Source organism: Odocoileus virginianus, chromosome 5, assembly GCF_023699985.2.
Source record: "Odocoileus virginianus isolate 20LAN1187 ecotype Illinois chromosome 5, Ovbor_1.2, whole genome shotgun sequence".
Classification (NCBI taxonomy): Eukaryota; Metazoa; Chordata; class Mammalia; order Artiodactyla; family Cervidae; genus Odocoileus; species Odocoileus virginianus.
This window is the reverse complement of record NC_069678.1, coordinates 3,774,853-3,791,118: the sequence shown is the minus strand read 5'-3', so window position 1 is coordinate 3,791,118 and position 16,266 is coordinate 3,774,853. Positions and strand designations below refer to the sequence as shown.

Genomic DNA, 16,266 nt, shown 5'->3' with positions numbered 1-16,266 from the left:
ATTCTGTGAAAACAATTTATTCTTAATCTTACTATTTACCTGGAGTGAGTCATGATCTTAAGGTCCTGATGTAAATGATAAGGGTATATAAAGAATAGCTGCATTATAGAAGAAAACAAAATTCCGTTAACATCTGAATTTAATAACGTTGGAGTATCAATAACCCCTTCTCACTGACTTCACAGAAGGCGGTGGGGTAGAGAGTAATGCTGTAAGTGACTGACAAGAAGCAACAGCAGAAGGCCTCTTCAGAGTGACTTACTGGATTCAGATCCGGTTGGCCTTGGGCAGTGAGGAACTGCTCTCTCAGCTGTATTCCTGAAGGCAAAAAATTGCATGCTCATCTTAATAGGGCTTGGTTTCTCCCTTTTCATGTTGAAGCAACTTGGACCCAATAAAAGTCACTCTTAAGTAACGTATTTTGAAAATGTGATTTGTAAGAGAATCCAGAGTTTTAAAAAGTATGCCTGGGAGCTATGAGCAACTGTAGAGAAGAAAATGTTTTAGGCCTTGTTTAACACTTTTAATATCATGATTTAAAGTTATCTTGACAAGAAGAAAATAGACACCTCCAAATCCTGTTTCCATATTTAGGGTAAGAATTATAATCAGTATTATTCAGAGTATGTGAACAGCATCTTCTTTCAGCAGCTAGCCAAATACTTAAGGCAAGGTTTCTCAGTCTGAAATTTATCTGAAGAGATGGTTCAGAACTTTAAATTATTTCCCAAATGTATCCCTGATCTTAAAAAAGATTAAGGACCACTGGCATAATGGATGAATTCATTCATTCTTGAATTAAGTATTTGTGCAATGTTTATTATATGCCAGGTTCTAGTCTAGGCACTGGGGGATTTAGCACAGAGTAAGTCCAATGAGGTGCCCACTGTCATACAGTGTTTTTTATAGAGAAGCTTAGAGGGTTGATAGGAGTCAGACACCTGGGTTTAGACACTGGTACTGTAATCTGGAGCAGATTATTTGCCTCTGAGTCTCCATTTCTTCATTTGTAAATGAAGATAAGATTCATCCATCTGTAAATGTGGATAATAAGATTGGAACTAAAATGATTCAAGTATCAGCACAAAAGCATAAATTCAATTAATGAATAAAAGATAAATATTATTAAACTCCCTTCCCCAGGAAGAAGCAGGTGTGGGTCAGAGAGTTATTACTTCATTTTTATAGATAAAAAGGTTAAGCTGAAAGTGGTTGCATGACTGTGTTAGAGCAGGGAGTGATTAATATAGTTATGACCTGGGCTAGCTAGTTGATAGATCAACTAGCTCTTAATTTTCTTCCTTTGCATTGCTTTTCCCTAGTGAGAACTTTGCTGGACTCATTAACTTTAAAGGATTATTGAATTATTTAAAAAGAGGTTGGCAAAACTAAGGCCCACTGCCTGTCTCTTTACATGCCCTTCAAGCTAAGTGTGACTTTGACATTTTTAAACTGCTGAAAATAAAGAGAATTTTAATATACTTGAAAATTATTTAAATTCCAACCCCTGTAAATAAAGTCTTACTGGAACACAGGCACACTCATTTGCTTAAGTATTGTCTATGGCTGCTTTCACATTACAGCAGTACAGATGAATAGTTGTGACAAGATAACATATGGCCTGAAAAGCCTAAACTATTTACTATCTAGTCCTTTCCCCCAAATGTTTGCCAACCCCTGATTTTAAATGTCATTTCCTCTGGAAGGAGATACATACCAAATATATCATACATCTTCTGAACTGGTAATATGACAACTTAAAATTAAGGGGCCAAATGCATCAGTCTGCAAAGGTGAGACATTTTGATCATAGCACTTAGAATATTTAAATAAGACAACAGCTATTTGAGAATTTTACAACTATTAAATCATTGGATACTCACAACTCCAAGAGGTAAGTACTTTTTACACATGAAAGAACTGAAATTCAAAGAGATAGGGAAATAAGTCCAAGGTCATAGAGCTAGTGAATGGTTGAGATACAGATTTGAATAGAAGCCTCTCAGAGTGCCACGCTACTGAGCACACCTGTACACACACACTATGCTTCTATATACCAGACCAATGTCACTAATGGACAGCCCAAGAGTTTAAGAAAGATGTTTGTATTGGTAGTTACCCAATCTTCTCTGCCCTTCCAAAACCTATTCCCTATGGCCAGCTTCTTCACTTTAAGAATCCCACTCCCCATCCTCCCCTCATAAAATGGGTGAAATACCTGCTTGCAAGCTTTATCCTAAGGATGAGAGGTAATATATTTACAATGCCTGGCATCCTGTAGTTGACAGCTGCTAGTATTTCATTACTGTTGTGTGGAAAATGCTTTTGCAACATGCATGCACAGCAAATCTGCTGAGGTAACTATGGGGGCAGAGGAGGGGTGGCAGCTCTAAGACTGAAAAAGTTAAATATGGGCCATAATCCCTGAAAAGCCTATCGATCAGTCTGAGGTTGCCAATTGCCCAAATTAGGCAGCTTATCCTCCTAGAGAGGGTTTCTGCACCCCTGGTGATGGAAAGGAGCAATAAATACTGCTGAAGTTGGGGTGAGGGTGTGGTAACTCACCTTGGAAGGTCAGTCTGTTTTTATAGCTGATGGACAGTGCTTGCTTCTGTGCTCAGTATGGGCCCTCCGTGAGACTCAGCATCAGCACCAGTAGAAAGGAAACAGCTGGCAATGCAGAAATGGGAGAGGCCGCAGTTGTAAGGTAAGGAAAGTAATTCTAAGTTGCACTCTAGAATTCCCTCTTCTTTGAGGAAGGAAACTGGGGAGACCGAGGTCAGGAAAGTGCATTGCCACTACTTTGAAGCCTTAGGGTTTCACTTTCATTAGGCTTCAGAGCAATCTGGTGGCAGGTATTTCCCCTGGTCATTACCCTAGGGGTTTCTCTTTCCTCGATGAACAAACACATAATTGCCTCATGGTGTGGGTCGGGCACTATGTCCAGTGCTGTAACTGTATTTTCTCCAGAGATTCTCACAACCATCCTGTGAAATAGATATTGCCATCTACATGTCATGGATATAAAAACTGAGGGTGAGAAGGGCTTATTGTTCACTCAGTTGTGTCTGACTCTTTGTGACCCCATGGACTGCAGCATGTCAGGTTTCCCTGTCCTTTACTATCTATTTCCCAGAGTTTGCTCAAATTCAAGTTCATTGAGTCGATGATGCCATCCAACCGTCTCATCCTGTCGTCCCTTTCTCCTCCTGCCCTCAATCTTTCTCAGGTTCATGGTCTTTTCCAATGAGTTGGTTCTTTACATCAGGTGGCCAAAATATTGGAGCTTCAACTTCAGCATCAGTCCTTCCAATGAATAATCAGGTTTAATTTCCCTTAGGATTGACTGGTTTGATCTTCTTGTTGTCCAAGGGACTCTGAAGAGTGTTCTTCACTACACAGAGAAGGGCGAAGTGGCTCTAAACCCAGAATAGCACTGCCAGTGAGCATCAGTCAGGATTTAAATCCAGTCTTTTGACACAGATTCCACTGCTCTTTCAATTACTCCTAAGTTGCCACCCCCTGGCTGGTGGCTTTGTGGGTATTAACTTATTCAACGAATATTCATTGAGACTTTCTACCAACAAGAGCAACACAAAGTTTCTCAGAGGCAGGACACACGGCAGTAAGGTCCAGATGCAGGAGGGAGGCTGAGGAGGAGTGGGAAGGGGGAATGGCAGTTCGTGGCTATGGGGTTTCCTTCAGGGCGCTGATGACACTGTGTGTGTGCTAAGTCGCTGCAGTCGTGACTGACTCTTTACGACCTTGTGACTATAGCCCACCAGGCTCAACGTAGACAATGGTGATGGTTGTGCAACTCTGAATGTCCTAAAAGCCACTGAACTGTACACTTTAAATGCTTGAATTTTATGATACGTGAACTATATCTTATTAGTGGCTCAGATGGTAAAGAATCTGCCTGCACTGCAGGAGACCCAGGTTCGACCCCCTAGATCTGGAAGGTCCCCTGGAAAAGGGAATGGCTACCCACTTTAGTATTCTTGCCTGGGAAATCCCATGGACAGAGGAGCCTGGAGGGCTATACTAGAGACCACGGGGTCACAAACAATCAGTCCTGACTGAGCACCTAACACTTTCACTTTCAAAGTTGCTTAAAAAAGAAAAGAGAAAATAAAAATAAACATACCAAAAAATGATATACTCCATAAGATTAGAATAGAAATAGAAGTCTTTATATTCAAAAAGAATATAACATAGAATTATATTATAATCTGATTTTGGTACATGTTACAATAAATTATAAACATAAAGATAAAACAAACAAGAAAAACACTAGATGCAGAGTGGCTTTACACTGTGCCATTTCACTATTGTGACTAAAACATGGGATTTTTGCCTTTTTCCCGCTTCTTGTATAACTCCTGTGGGGGTTAGATGAGGTTCAAAACTGAATTTGTTTGTTCAACATACCAACAAGGTGGATTCAACAGGAAAGTGTTAGTGCCTCTTAGCTCTGGTCTTGCACTAAGCGTTGTGCAAAGCAAATAACCTGTGACATTTTCGACCTCACTTGTCAGGTGGGAAGGATGATTCCTCTATGACTTTCGAGGCCAGGTCTAAATGCATAGGGGCATATACAAACTTAGACTTAGATGCTCCCATCTGAACTAAAATGCAAGTGGTTCTTGTCTTGTTCCTTTCCTTGAGTGAAAGCCGTAATAGTTAGTCTTTCAGTTTATTTCCCAGTTTTAAATAATCTGATGAACTACAGTAGGCCACCCATAACATCAATAAACATAACTTATTCAAATTGAAATTTTAAAATTGTAACTTAGGAGCAAGAGGAAAAAAATCAAAGAAGCTGATATTAGGATCTGACTTTAAAGATGCTTTTAAGTCTCAGATTGTATTCTTAGAGCAGTACCTATTCAGCCTTATCTCTGAAAAAATTTTTAACCACATAACCACTAACCACATAGGATTAAGAGAAACAGTATTAAAAAGATAAACCCAAGGTGCTGACAGATCTAGATATGCATTTTAAATCATTACATAAAGCAAAAATTAACTTTAATATGCATATATTACACTTACTAAATGAGACACAAAGATTACACAAGAAAAACACATTTCCAAAAGGCTGAAAACCAACTTATTTTCTGGTTGAAGCAAATTATTTAATTTATAAATAAATGGTTTTTCCTGTTTCAATTAATCTAAGGTTACTATATATAACTAAAGTTCCTTAAGAATTTACTGTCTCAAGGTTGGGCATGTAAGAAGATCACATCTGTGTATACTTTAAAGTTTACAAAATTCATTGAGATCATGGCTGCTGTCTATATTAGGGCTCACTGGGACAAACACCATTCACTGACTTTGGAAATGTTTATTTTTTCTGAGCTGATACATTTCTAAGGAACACTAAACCATGTGAATAAAAGACCTCTCACCATTTCAAAGGGCTGAAGTCCTACGGGTTGAAAGAGGATGTGTTCAAAGAGTTAACAGTTCAAAGAGCTGTATCTCCTTACAGTTGTTTTTTAAAGTAAATACTTAGTGTAAGAAAATATCCAATGCTTGCTGTCAGGTGTTATTTAACATTTGAGTACATTATCTCTAAAGAGATACCCCAATATCCAATTACCCCCTACTCTACAGATGAAAGGAAGGGACAGAGTTGGGGCAATTTAGCTAAAGTCACACTAATAAGTGTCAGAGCCAGGATCACAATGTGACTCTCAAAATTAATGTGGATGCCAATCACTGGGGGAACCTTGATAAGATGCACATTTTGATTCCATAGTTCTGGGGTTAGGACTGAAGAGTATGCATTTCTAAGAAGTCAATACTCTTGATCCACAAAATTGAAGTAGTAAGATATTGTAAGATGCAGTAACAGGCATCTGGATGCCTCCATATTCTTTCTGCTTTAGAGTACAAGCACATTTGGTGTAGAGGGTCTGAACCAGGAGCTTCAGTTTACAGATACATCCTAAGCTATGCCATGGGATTTTGTTTCAGGCAAAGTTGTGATCATGTGCCAACACCCTTCTCTGACGTTTGACATCTCTCTAGTGGAGCATTTTCATTGCAGGGTAATTTATTCCTATGTGGTTGGAACATATTTTTTAACATTTTTTCTAGCATGTAGTAGACTGCTTGGATTATTGCCAAAAGCTGGGCACCAAGTTCCTACGCCTCTCTTCCTGGGCCCCCAGACAGTCTGCGTTCCCCAGCTCCTGACCTTGCTGTTACGTATAGCCAATGACTGAGTTCTAAATAGTGGAATATGAATGGAAGTGCTATGTGTCACCTCCAGGTGACAAGTGCTCCGGGTTCTTCCCCTTCTGCCAGCTTGAAATGGGAAAGTGTGTATCCTCTGAAAGCCACAGAGCTTCTCTGATGCCTCAGAGGGTAAAGAATCTGGCTGCAATGCAGGAGACAGGGGTTTGATCCCTGAGTCAAGATTTCCTGGAGAAGGGAATGGCTACCCACTCCTTATTCTTGCCTGGAAAACTTCCATGGATGGAGAAGCCTGGCTGGATGTCTAGTCCATGGAATCACAAAGAGTCAGACACGACCGAGCAACTAACAATTTGAAAGCCACATGTTGAAGATGATGGAGCCACAAAATTGAAGGAGTTTAGGTCTCTGAATCAGGACTAGGAGTGCTTGCTCACCAGTAATATCTATTCAGGCTTTATGTGAGATACATTTTCTAATGTGTTTAAGCCATTAAGCATGTTCATTGCTATTTGTTATGGCAGCCAGTATTATTTTAATATATAGATCCTTAGGAACTATTTACTGAATGAGTGGAAGAAGTATAGCATCTGTGCTGTATAGGATCTCTGTACTGTGATCTTGCTTACTGACTCAGGAAGAAGTAGAGAATTTCAATGCTATAAAACTACATGACAGAAAAATGGGCTCATAGATAAGAATTTAGTTTCTCCTGCAAGAGCCTCCACAATGTTAATACAGAGCCTATTTTGGTGTGCTTTGGCACTGGCTAGGGTAGCACTGCCAAAGTCTGTGCAATTCTCTAGGTGGTATAAATTTATCATATTCAGATTGGCATTTTCTCAGTGTTTCCAAAATCAAACGCTTTAAAAGCTGCTTTCTTGTTCAGTTTTGTCGGAAGGAGGAATTTTTACTTAAGAGGTGGACAGTGAATGGGAGTGAATGGATAGTTGGGTAAAAAACTAAAATCACACACCTGTAACTTCAAATGAACAATCATCTCCCATCCCCAAATATTTTCACAGTCCCTGAATGATTGATAACCTCTGCTGTTAATTCCTGAACTTGGTCCTTCCCTGGAACTTGGCTAAGTCAAGTGCAACATAAATAAAAAATGATAAGAAAAAAAAAAATCTGCCCTGGAGGACATAAGAGGGAATGTGAAAATCAAGCAGCTGGGCAAACACAGTTCCAAAGAGCTCCAGCTATAGATGTCAAGGTCATCTTCAAACAATCTGCAATCCGCAGGATCTGGTGAGGCGTCCAGGCTGCCTTAACTTGCCTGGGTCTCTACTTCTTCATCAGTAAGATGAGAGAGTTCGGCGGTTTTTTACTCTTTGAGAACCAATACCCCCTTTCATATAAAATTTTAAAAACCTACTTTTACTACAAGAAATAAAATTCATAGAAAACATAACCCACCTATGCTTAAAAAGTCAATGATGTTATAATTCATAACTAGTATTTCAGAGTGAAAATGCCAGACACATCTGAACTAGGAGACATAATGAAACAGTCAAATGCTTCATATACCTACTCCTACAGAGAACAAATCTGGATTTTAAAGATGCAAAAAACCAGAGGGCATTATACACAAATAATAAGAGAAAAGGTAGAATGAACCAGTCTTAAAATTAATAGAAGAGGAGACTAACGTGAACTGAGAAAGGGCTCATAACCCAAATCAATTAACAGACTGCTAAAAGAGAGAAAATCAGGTAGAACTCGGCCATGTCTGTGATATGAAGCCACAGAAAGATTTTTATGCTGTGCTATGGGGTGAGGCGGTGAAGTAACACACAGAACACAGCTTTTATCTTGATAACTCACGTGGACAGAGAGGCACACATTCATTGAACTTAAAGATCTTGCTGATGGGGTGGGGGGAAAAAGGCTGGATTGGAAAAAGAATCAGTAACTTCCACAACAGATTATCCTGCTTCTACGTAAGATGGCATAAAGGGAAGTATTTTTACAATAGATTTTAATAAAATTCAATGACAGCCTCACATTTTGTGTGGCTCCAACTAATTCTAATCATTTATCCAAATGTTTACTATCTTTGTTAATAAATGAGTTCCTCTTACAACTCCCTCCTAGTATATTCTCCCAACACCTAATTAGAGGAAAAAAAGCAAAACAAAACAAAAAAAGAAATAAACATCTGGCCAATAGATATGTTTGTTCATTTTTTAAAACTCTAGCTTTTTTTGTTGAACAGAAAATTAGGAAATGATAGACGTACTAGTAGGAACAATTTTAAAGAACAGTTAAGACAATTTTTAAAAATGTGTCTCACAGATGAAAATTAAGATGTTTGTGTATTATTTCTCAGACTGTCAAGGAACACCAGGATAGTACCATGGGAAGGGGGAATTATTTTATGCAAAAAAGTTGCATTGAGAGAGATTCAATAAGAATCTCACGTTATATAATACCATTAGTTACAGGTCTCATATATGCAAAAGAACAATAATGCTCAAGTGAAGCCTAATGGACCCAGTATCTTCACTGGACCACAACCTAGCATGACAGCCTTTAAAACAAACTTACATTTATTATGTGTCAATTTGATTAGCACATCATACAATTATTAAAAGGAACCTAAGCCATTTCCCCTTCAGGGAAACATTAATTCTATAACAAAATTTTTGAGAAAGTACAATTTAACATTAAATAACTTTTTAAATAAGTAACTAAGTGCTGACGTTCTATATTAATTATTTTTTATAAGAGCATGAGCTTTGCAGTCAGGATTTGAACCTTGGATTTGAACCCCAATCCTACAACTGAAGCCCCAATACTTTGGCCACCTGACGTAAAGAGCTGATTCATTTGGAAAAGACCCTGATGCTGGAGAAGATTGAAGGCAAAAGGAGAAGAAGGCAGCAGAGGATGAGATGGTTAGATAGCATCACGGACTCAACGGGCATGAATGTGAGCAAACTCTGGGAGACAGTGAAGGACGGGGGAGCCTGGCGTGCTGCAGTCCACGTGGACACACGGAGTCGAACACGACTTAGTGGCTGAACAACAACCATCTACAGCTCAGTATGTAAGAGAACACACGCAAGAGTTTAGCAGCATTAGAGGCACAGAGCGAATCGCCAAAGGTTAGTTACTACTACTTCCAATCAAAGCTATGGTAGCTACCCATTTATAAACACTTACTATGCATGCTCTATGAATATGATTACATTTATTTCTCTTAACTATTCAATCAGTATTACTATCCCTGTTTAATACATGAAAACAGTGGAATTCAGAAAACGCTGAGAAACATGCCCAGGTCTGAATCCAGGTGTGTCAGAAGCCAGAGGACCAACACTGTTAACCACCATGAGAAATTCTTGTTGGGAGAGAGAGAGGAGGGGAAAGGGGAATTAAGAGTCTCTGTGTGTATGTTTGTGGGATGAGAGCCTCAGGAGTTTACTATGAGAATTAGACAGTTTTCATGTTGAAGGAACTTGTAAGAAATTATCAGTATTCATGTTCTGAATTATCTGGATAACTGCCTTAAAGCCAAATACGTTTCACAGCCCCGGTTTGTATCATTTAACTTGCCAGGATCTGCTTTAGTTGTGGAACCTTATGGAGAACAGAGACTAATTTAACAGGGGAATGATGTACTGAAGCTACATGAAGACCAAACGCCACCACTATGTGCTGCACAAAGAAATGCTACAGTTTGAACAACGAGCGGGAGACGAAGTCGCCACTCACACGCTAGTAGGGGCATGCTGAACATCCGAGCTGTGTTACAGCACTCAGCACCGTGATCACTTCACAGCCCCCCGCTGGCAAACGCCCTCATCCACCACGCTTAGTCAGCGTTACTTTAAATTGCATTAGTTTCACAGTTTGTGTCTGACCTGTAAACTTTTGATTTTATACTTGTGCAAGAGCTATAAGCATAAGGCATTTATAGGTAACTTTACATATACATAGATAACACTGTAATAAATAAAGTAAAAAACTGAGGAGCTAAGAGAATTTTTCTGTATTAAAAGGGGATGTGCGTTATTCAAGTTTGAGAAATACCTCTCTATACTGCACTGCTTGTGTCTTTGGGCTTTAGCAGCACCGAACTTCTATCACCCTGTACTTCAGAGGATTTGTTAAGAGGATTAAATGAGATAAGGAATGTGTGAATGCCTGGCCTGCAGAAGGTATTATTACAATGCTAAGTTCTATCTCTTTTACCAGAAACAGGGACAATATGGAAGGTAAATATAGTCTAGACTCTTGAAGTGTGGTCTTTCAACCAGGAGCATTGATATCACCTAAGAGCTTGTTAGAAATTGAGAATTGGGAACTTCCTCAGTGGTCCAGAGGTTAAGATTATGGGTTTCCAAGGCAAGAGGCACATGTTCAATCCTTGGTCAGGGAACTAAAATCCCACGTGCCCTGTGGCATGGCCAAAAAAAAAAGAAAGAAACTGAAAATCCCAGGCTCCACCCTGACCTACTATATGAGAATCTGCATTTTAATGTATTCCTGGCTGATTTAATATATGCACATTAAAATTTGAGAAGCACCAGCCTAGGTCTCCACAGAGAAGGTTGATGATAAAATTTACTGCATTTTATACTGCTCTGTAGACTAATTTAAGTGATTAGAAAAATGCCAGGTATAGTGGCCATAAAAGACTGTCCTAACCCTGGGGTTCAATATAAACATTACCTTTTACTAACCAGCTCTTAATGGCTGTATTTGTATAGAGGGGGACTCTCTTTAAAAGGGATCTAACTTCTAATTCAAAAAGAACAAAATATATTTTTAAATGAAAAATATTCAAAACTTGTGAGTTTTGAATAAACAAATCTCAAGATCACATCAATCAAAACTTTGTTAGGTCTCCTTTGCCCAAAAGCTATTAAAATCATTTACATATGTTCAGCTCTTGTTTAAATGTTTTGGTCCACAACATCTGGTTTGACAAAGTCTTGGCTCAGTTTATGATGACTGTGTGATTACACTAACAAAACACACCACCAAAAAAAAAAAAAAAAAAAAAAGATATGATTGTATATACAAAATGTGTTGGTTTTAACTCTTCAACAAAAATACTAGCTCACATTCAGCAGTTATGATTCTGTCAGTGTAATTTACCTAGAGAATATTTATACTTTTCATCTTGAACTCAGCCTTTGTTCATGTTAGTTGCTCAGTCATGTCTGACTCTTGACATCCCATGGACTGTAGCCTGCTAGGCTCCTTTGTGCATGGAATTCTCAAGAATACTGGAGTGGGTAGCCATTCCCTTCTCCAGGGGATCTTCTCAACCCAGGGACCGAACCTGGGTTTCCTGCACTGCAGGTAGCTTCTCTATCGTCTGAGCCACGAGGAAGACCTGAACTCAGAGGCCCTATCCATTTAAGTCATGTTATACTTGCGATTCAGAGATACTGTTCTTAGAAACACAGAAAACAAAGTTAGTAACTAATATCCAAGGGAGTCACTAATATCTAAAGACCTTGATATCATCTTTTCAAGGGCTATTTTGGTAAAATCAAAGCTTAAACTAGGCTATTTATTGCTTTATGTTCCCTACATATGGACCATTTAAACCACATTCAAAGAATGTAAAACAAACCAGATTACTGTGTGTAAATATAAATATGTATGTAGATAGAGATATACATGTATAAATGGTTAGACCTTCAAGGCAATCCTCATAATCTGTGTTTATGACGTGACCTTGATCACAGGTTAAAACCCTTCTTTATCCTTCACGTTCTTTGGCAACTGCAAACCAAGAGTCCATCCCATACTATGAGGTATACTAGCACCTACCCAGGTGAAGCCCTCTAGTGCTTGTTGATTGTGATGACTATAACCTAAGAGAACCACAGTCTGAAAGTCACTGGCTAACTCTCATCTTAGAGGTTTACATGCTATCTTGTACTTTTGGTCCTTAATACAATCAACCCCTGTTACTAGAACCATAAAACTTTCCTCTTTCCAGGGCAAATTCTGGTAATTTCTGTTCATATATTAAGCAATTTAAACTATATATACACACACACAGACAGTGTGCCAGGGGAAACACCAGGAGTGGTTTTATTAGCCCATACTGAAGCTACATTTTCTGGCTTTCCTAGTAACTGCAGCAAAGGAAAGATTAAACCATTATCTATAGTTTGAATTCATTAAGTAACATCTAAGCAAAGAGAAGACAGGTAGAAAAAGGCAAGCCACACTCTGCTACTACAGTGATTATACCCATCTCTCTCTAGAAATGAGAGAGATTAAATCATTTTGAACTTCAGATATTTGATTAAAAAAATCTATATCCATTTACCCTAAAAAGTAATCTAAAAATCCTCTATTAGTCTCAACTATTATAGAGGGTTTACTTTAGAAAAAATAAATATAATGGAGCATCAGTCAATGAAATAAGATATATATTAAATAAAGAAAAAAAATCTTTAAGATATGAACCACCTTGTCTCTAAACCTTGAGTCTAATAAATACTGAGCTTTTCTCAGAAGGTCTTTTCGCCATCAAGAAATTGCAAAATAGATGAGTTAAGGATGAATATAGATGAGTTAGGAACCCAAATATATACTGAAGCAAGAAACATACTTATTTTAAAAATCATATTATGTCTTCCATGAACTAATTTAAGTTAACAGCCTATAAGTAGTTTCTCCCGCAATTCAACTAGCATTTGGCATGACAGAAATTTAATTAAATTAAGGACTTGAGGATGCTTTGAATTAATATCAGATGCTAGGGGTCATCACCCATTTATTCTCTAATGTGTGTATCCTTGAAAGTGGTATGTGTCATCTAGGCAGATATACCTTGAACGTTACATTATCATTTCAACATCAAGGTCACTATGCTCCCCTCTTAGGGTTTAGTACATTAAAAGAACTTCATTATATAACATTTCAGACAGCTATATAAAAGCATGAACTTGGTCCAATACCAAATTCAGTTTCATTGAGAAGAGCAACCTTATCTTTAGTCATCATTAAATTATTAAATGCAGTTGATATGTATATAGCCCCATACCACCTTTACACTCTAGGACATCGATTGAACATTCCTGCTTGTTATTAATCATTAATATATTGCTGTGAATATTGCAAAGGGACATCTTTTATAAATTACTGCCTACAAGAAACTATAAAATTTGGTTCTTTCCAAACAGCAAAGTAGCTTGAACCCTCTAAGGAAATGATTCAGGCCAGATGCCAACATGAGGTAGCCAAGTCCAGCTATAACAGAGAAAAGTAGGTGTATTTTTACAACTGGTCCTAGTGAAATGCCACCTCAAATATGATCTAAGAATTGACTGGAGAAGATGAAGCTAATTTTTCAGATTTTTAAAAGTCAAGGCTCAAAGGATTGAAGTAGTACTGTTTGAGACAAAGCTTAATACCAGACATTTGACTGGCTGTCTAGCCCTGATGACCTAGGGAGCATAAAAGGAAGTCCCTAACAAACAAGCACATGGAAGGAACAAGTGGTTTTGATTACTGGCACAAAGCAGATGTGTCCATTACATGCAAGACAAGACTGGTTTTCTGAGAAATGCAAAGGCCCTTCCTGTTTATGCAGGAAAACAGAGGATGGGGTTAACACAACTACAGGGGCATTTTTCTATCATAAATGAAAAACGATGTTTCTTTTTATCTCCACTGAAGAACTAATTTGGACCTAAGGGAGTGGGACCCTTGGAAGCATCAATCCTGAGCACATTAGAATTCTAATTTTTCTTCTCCGAACTGCCAGTGTACATGATGGGGTGAGGGAGATGAGGGGGAGTGGTGAATGCAGGAATTAAAAGGAGTATGAAGAAACCCAGATGGAAATGATGTTGGTGTGACCTTCATTCAAGAAGTAACATTTAAAATGGCTAACACATGCCTCTCGCTAAAGTGTAGCGCTGGAGGAGGAGTAGGCCAGAAGACACTTGAACAAAATGGGAAGGGATCCTAAGGGTTGGGAATTTGCACTAACAGCTCTTGTTCCAAGAAAAGGGAAGTCACTCAAAATGTGCCAAGAACAAGCGGAGTGTCCTGTAGCACTCCCTCAAGGATATTTATTCTCATTGAAAAACTAACTGAAGACACCCCACTGCACAGCATTTTTCATCCAAAGACATCAAAAGCGCTTTCTGAATGCTGTCCTCATGATACCTCTGTGAGGTAGCTAGCATCATACTAACTTTTAGTCAAGCTAAGGCACAAATAGAGCCTGAGTTGCAAAAGTGGTCTGGCGTTTGGTTCATGTCAACACACTTCCTTCGTATCGACGTAGGCAACTCGAGACACACTACTAGGAAATGTCCTCAGAGGAAGTAGACCTAAGAGCCGAATAAAATCATTCACAAGTCTGGGAAAGCCGCGCTCTCTCTAAAGCTCACTGATGGCGTCTCGGGAGACACCCTCTACTAGGATTACTAATATGTGTTGTACTATTGAACATGCAGACCAAACCACCTCTGACGGAGGGAAAAAGGCTGAAGGAAGTCTTCTTGTTTTTCCTCCACTGTTGAGACCATAACAGGGACAATCTTAAATCATACAAACTCAGGAACTTTAGTCCTTAAGTCTTTGTCTTCACTGGTGCAGTAAAATTCTAAGACCTGTATCTTGCTAACAATTTCTGACATTTTTGATCAGATACATTTTTTTCTACATCCTTGATCCCAGATGATTCTCTTTTATCCTCACCAAATTATCTGTTACAAAACGTTAATGCCAAGATGTGAAGCAAACAATGCATCCGGTCAGCATACACTGGTTCTATATATTTGGAGAAACACTTGCATACACACAGAAGGCGTGCAACGTGAGAGGGATGATGTGAATGATATTGCAGCTTGTCTAATGGAGAACCCAGTGTCCTTCCAGGAAACTGAAGATACTCAGAAGTTGCTCCCCAATTGCTATTAACAATCCTCTAAAAGTGAACATTTTCATTTGATACAAATATACAAATTTAAAATAAGTGTACAGTTCAGAATGGCCTACCATTTTCAGATTGCCTATGTGCCAGAAAATATACAGTCAATAAAAAAATACCAGAGAGGCGGGGGACAAAAGGCTCTCTGGAGCTGTACAGCAAAAAGGAGCATCGCTTCAACAGGGAGTGGATCTGCGGAGAAAGTGGAGTCTTTAGAAACCAGGAGCGCTGAACGACAGCAGGTCACAAATCTGGTGATGGAAGATAAGATGTATAGTAAGGCCCATTTTCCTGCAGAAAAGAAAAATGACAAGAACATTAAACACTAAGACCAATGTAACTGGGAATATAAAAGAAAGGGATTTAGAGTCAATGATATAATGTATGTGCAATGTCCAGCACATGCTTGGCCCTGAGCAGGTTTCTGTCAACACAGCAATTCCACTGGGGTCAGTCAGAATTGCTATAATGTAGGCAGAGGTAATCAGGATAATGATACTTAAAAATATTATCATTTATCAACATTCAATATGCAGACACTTAAGCAGTTCTTTTCTTTCATTATCCTTTAATATCCTCACATAATGCCATGAAGTAGGTAACATCCTCATTTTACAGAACAGAAAACTGAGGGTCACACAGATTAGGTCACTGAGCTGGTAACCAAAACAGTCTGAATTTAAATCCATGTCTATCCAAATCTAAAGCCCAGATTCTTTCGTATTAGACTGTGTTGTCCTGCTGTGTGCTGAATCTTTGAGATAAGAAACAAAAATTCTCCTTGAGGAATAACCACATTGGCAGAAATGAGCTTCTCCATGACATGCCTGAGGGGCAAGGTTTTTAACAAGGACAATTTTTAGGGCATTCAAGATCCCATCACTTCATGGGAAATAGATGGGGAGACAGTGGAAACAGTGTCAGACTTTATTTGTGGAGGCTCCAAAATCACTGCAGATGGTGATTGCAGCCATGAAATTAAAAGACGTTTACTCCTTGGAAGGAAAGTTATGACCAACCTAGATAGCATATTAAAAAGCAGAGACATTACTTTGCCAACAAAGCTCCATCTAGTCAAGGTTATGGTTTTTCCAGTGGTCATGTGTGGATGTGAGAGTTGGACTGCGAAGAAGGCT

General features: G+C 38.7%; 1 protein-coding gene across 4 annotated transcripts in view; it reads right to left on the bottom strand.

The window, feature by feature from the left end:
• Positions 1-4,171: 4,171 nt before the first annotated feature.
• The window catches only part of GDAP2 (ganglioside induced differentiation associated protein 2), a 67,548-nt gene continuing 55,453 nt past the window's right edge, over positions 4,172-16,266 (bottom strand). For all 4 annotated transcript variants that reach the window (XM_070467231.1, XM_070467234.1, XM_070467233.1 and 1 more), the window contains one exon: positions 4,172-15,421. In XM_070467231.1, coding sequence (XP_070323332.1) covers positions 15,374-15,421 — 48 coding nt within the window. In that variant the 3' untranslated portion in view covers positions 4,172-15,373. The remainder of the gene's footprint in view (positions 15,422-16,266) is intronic.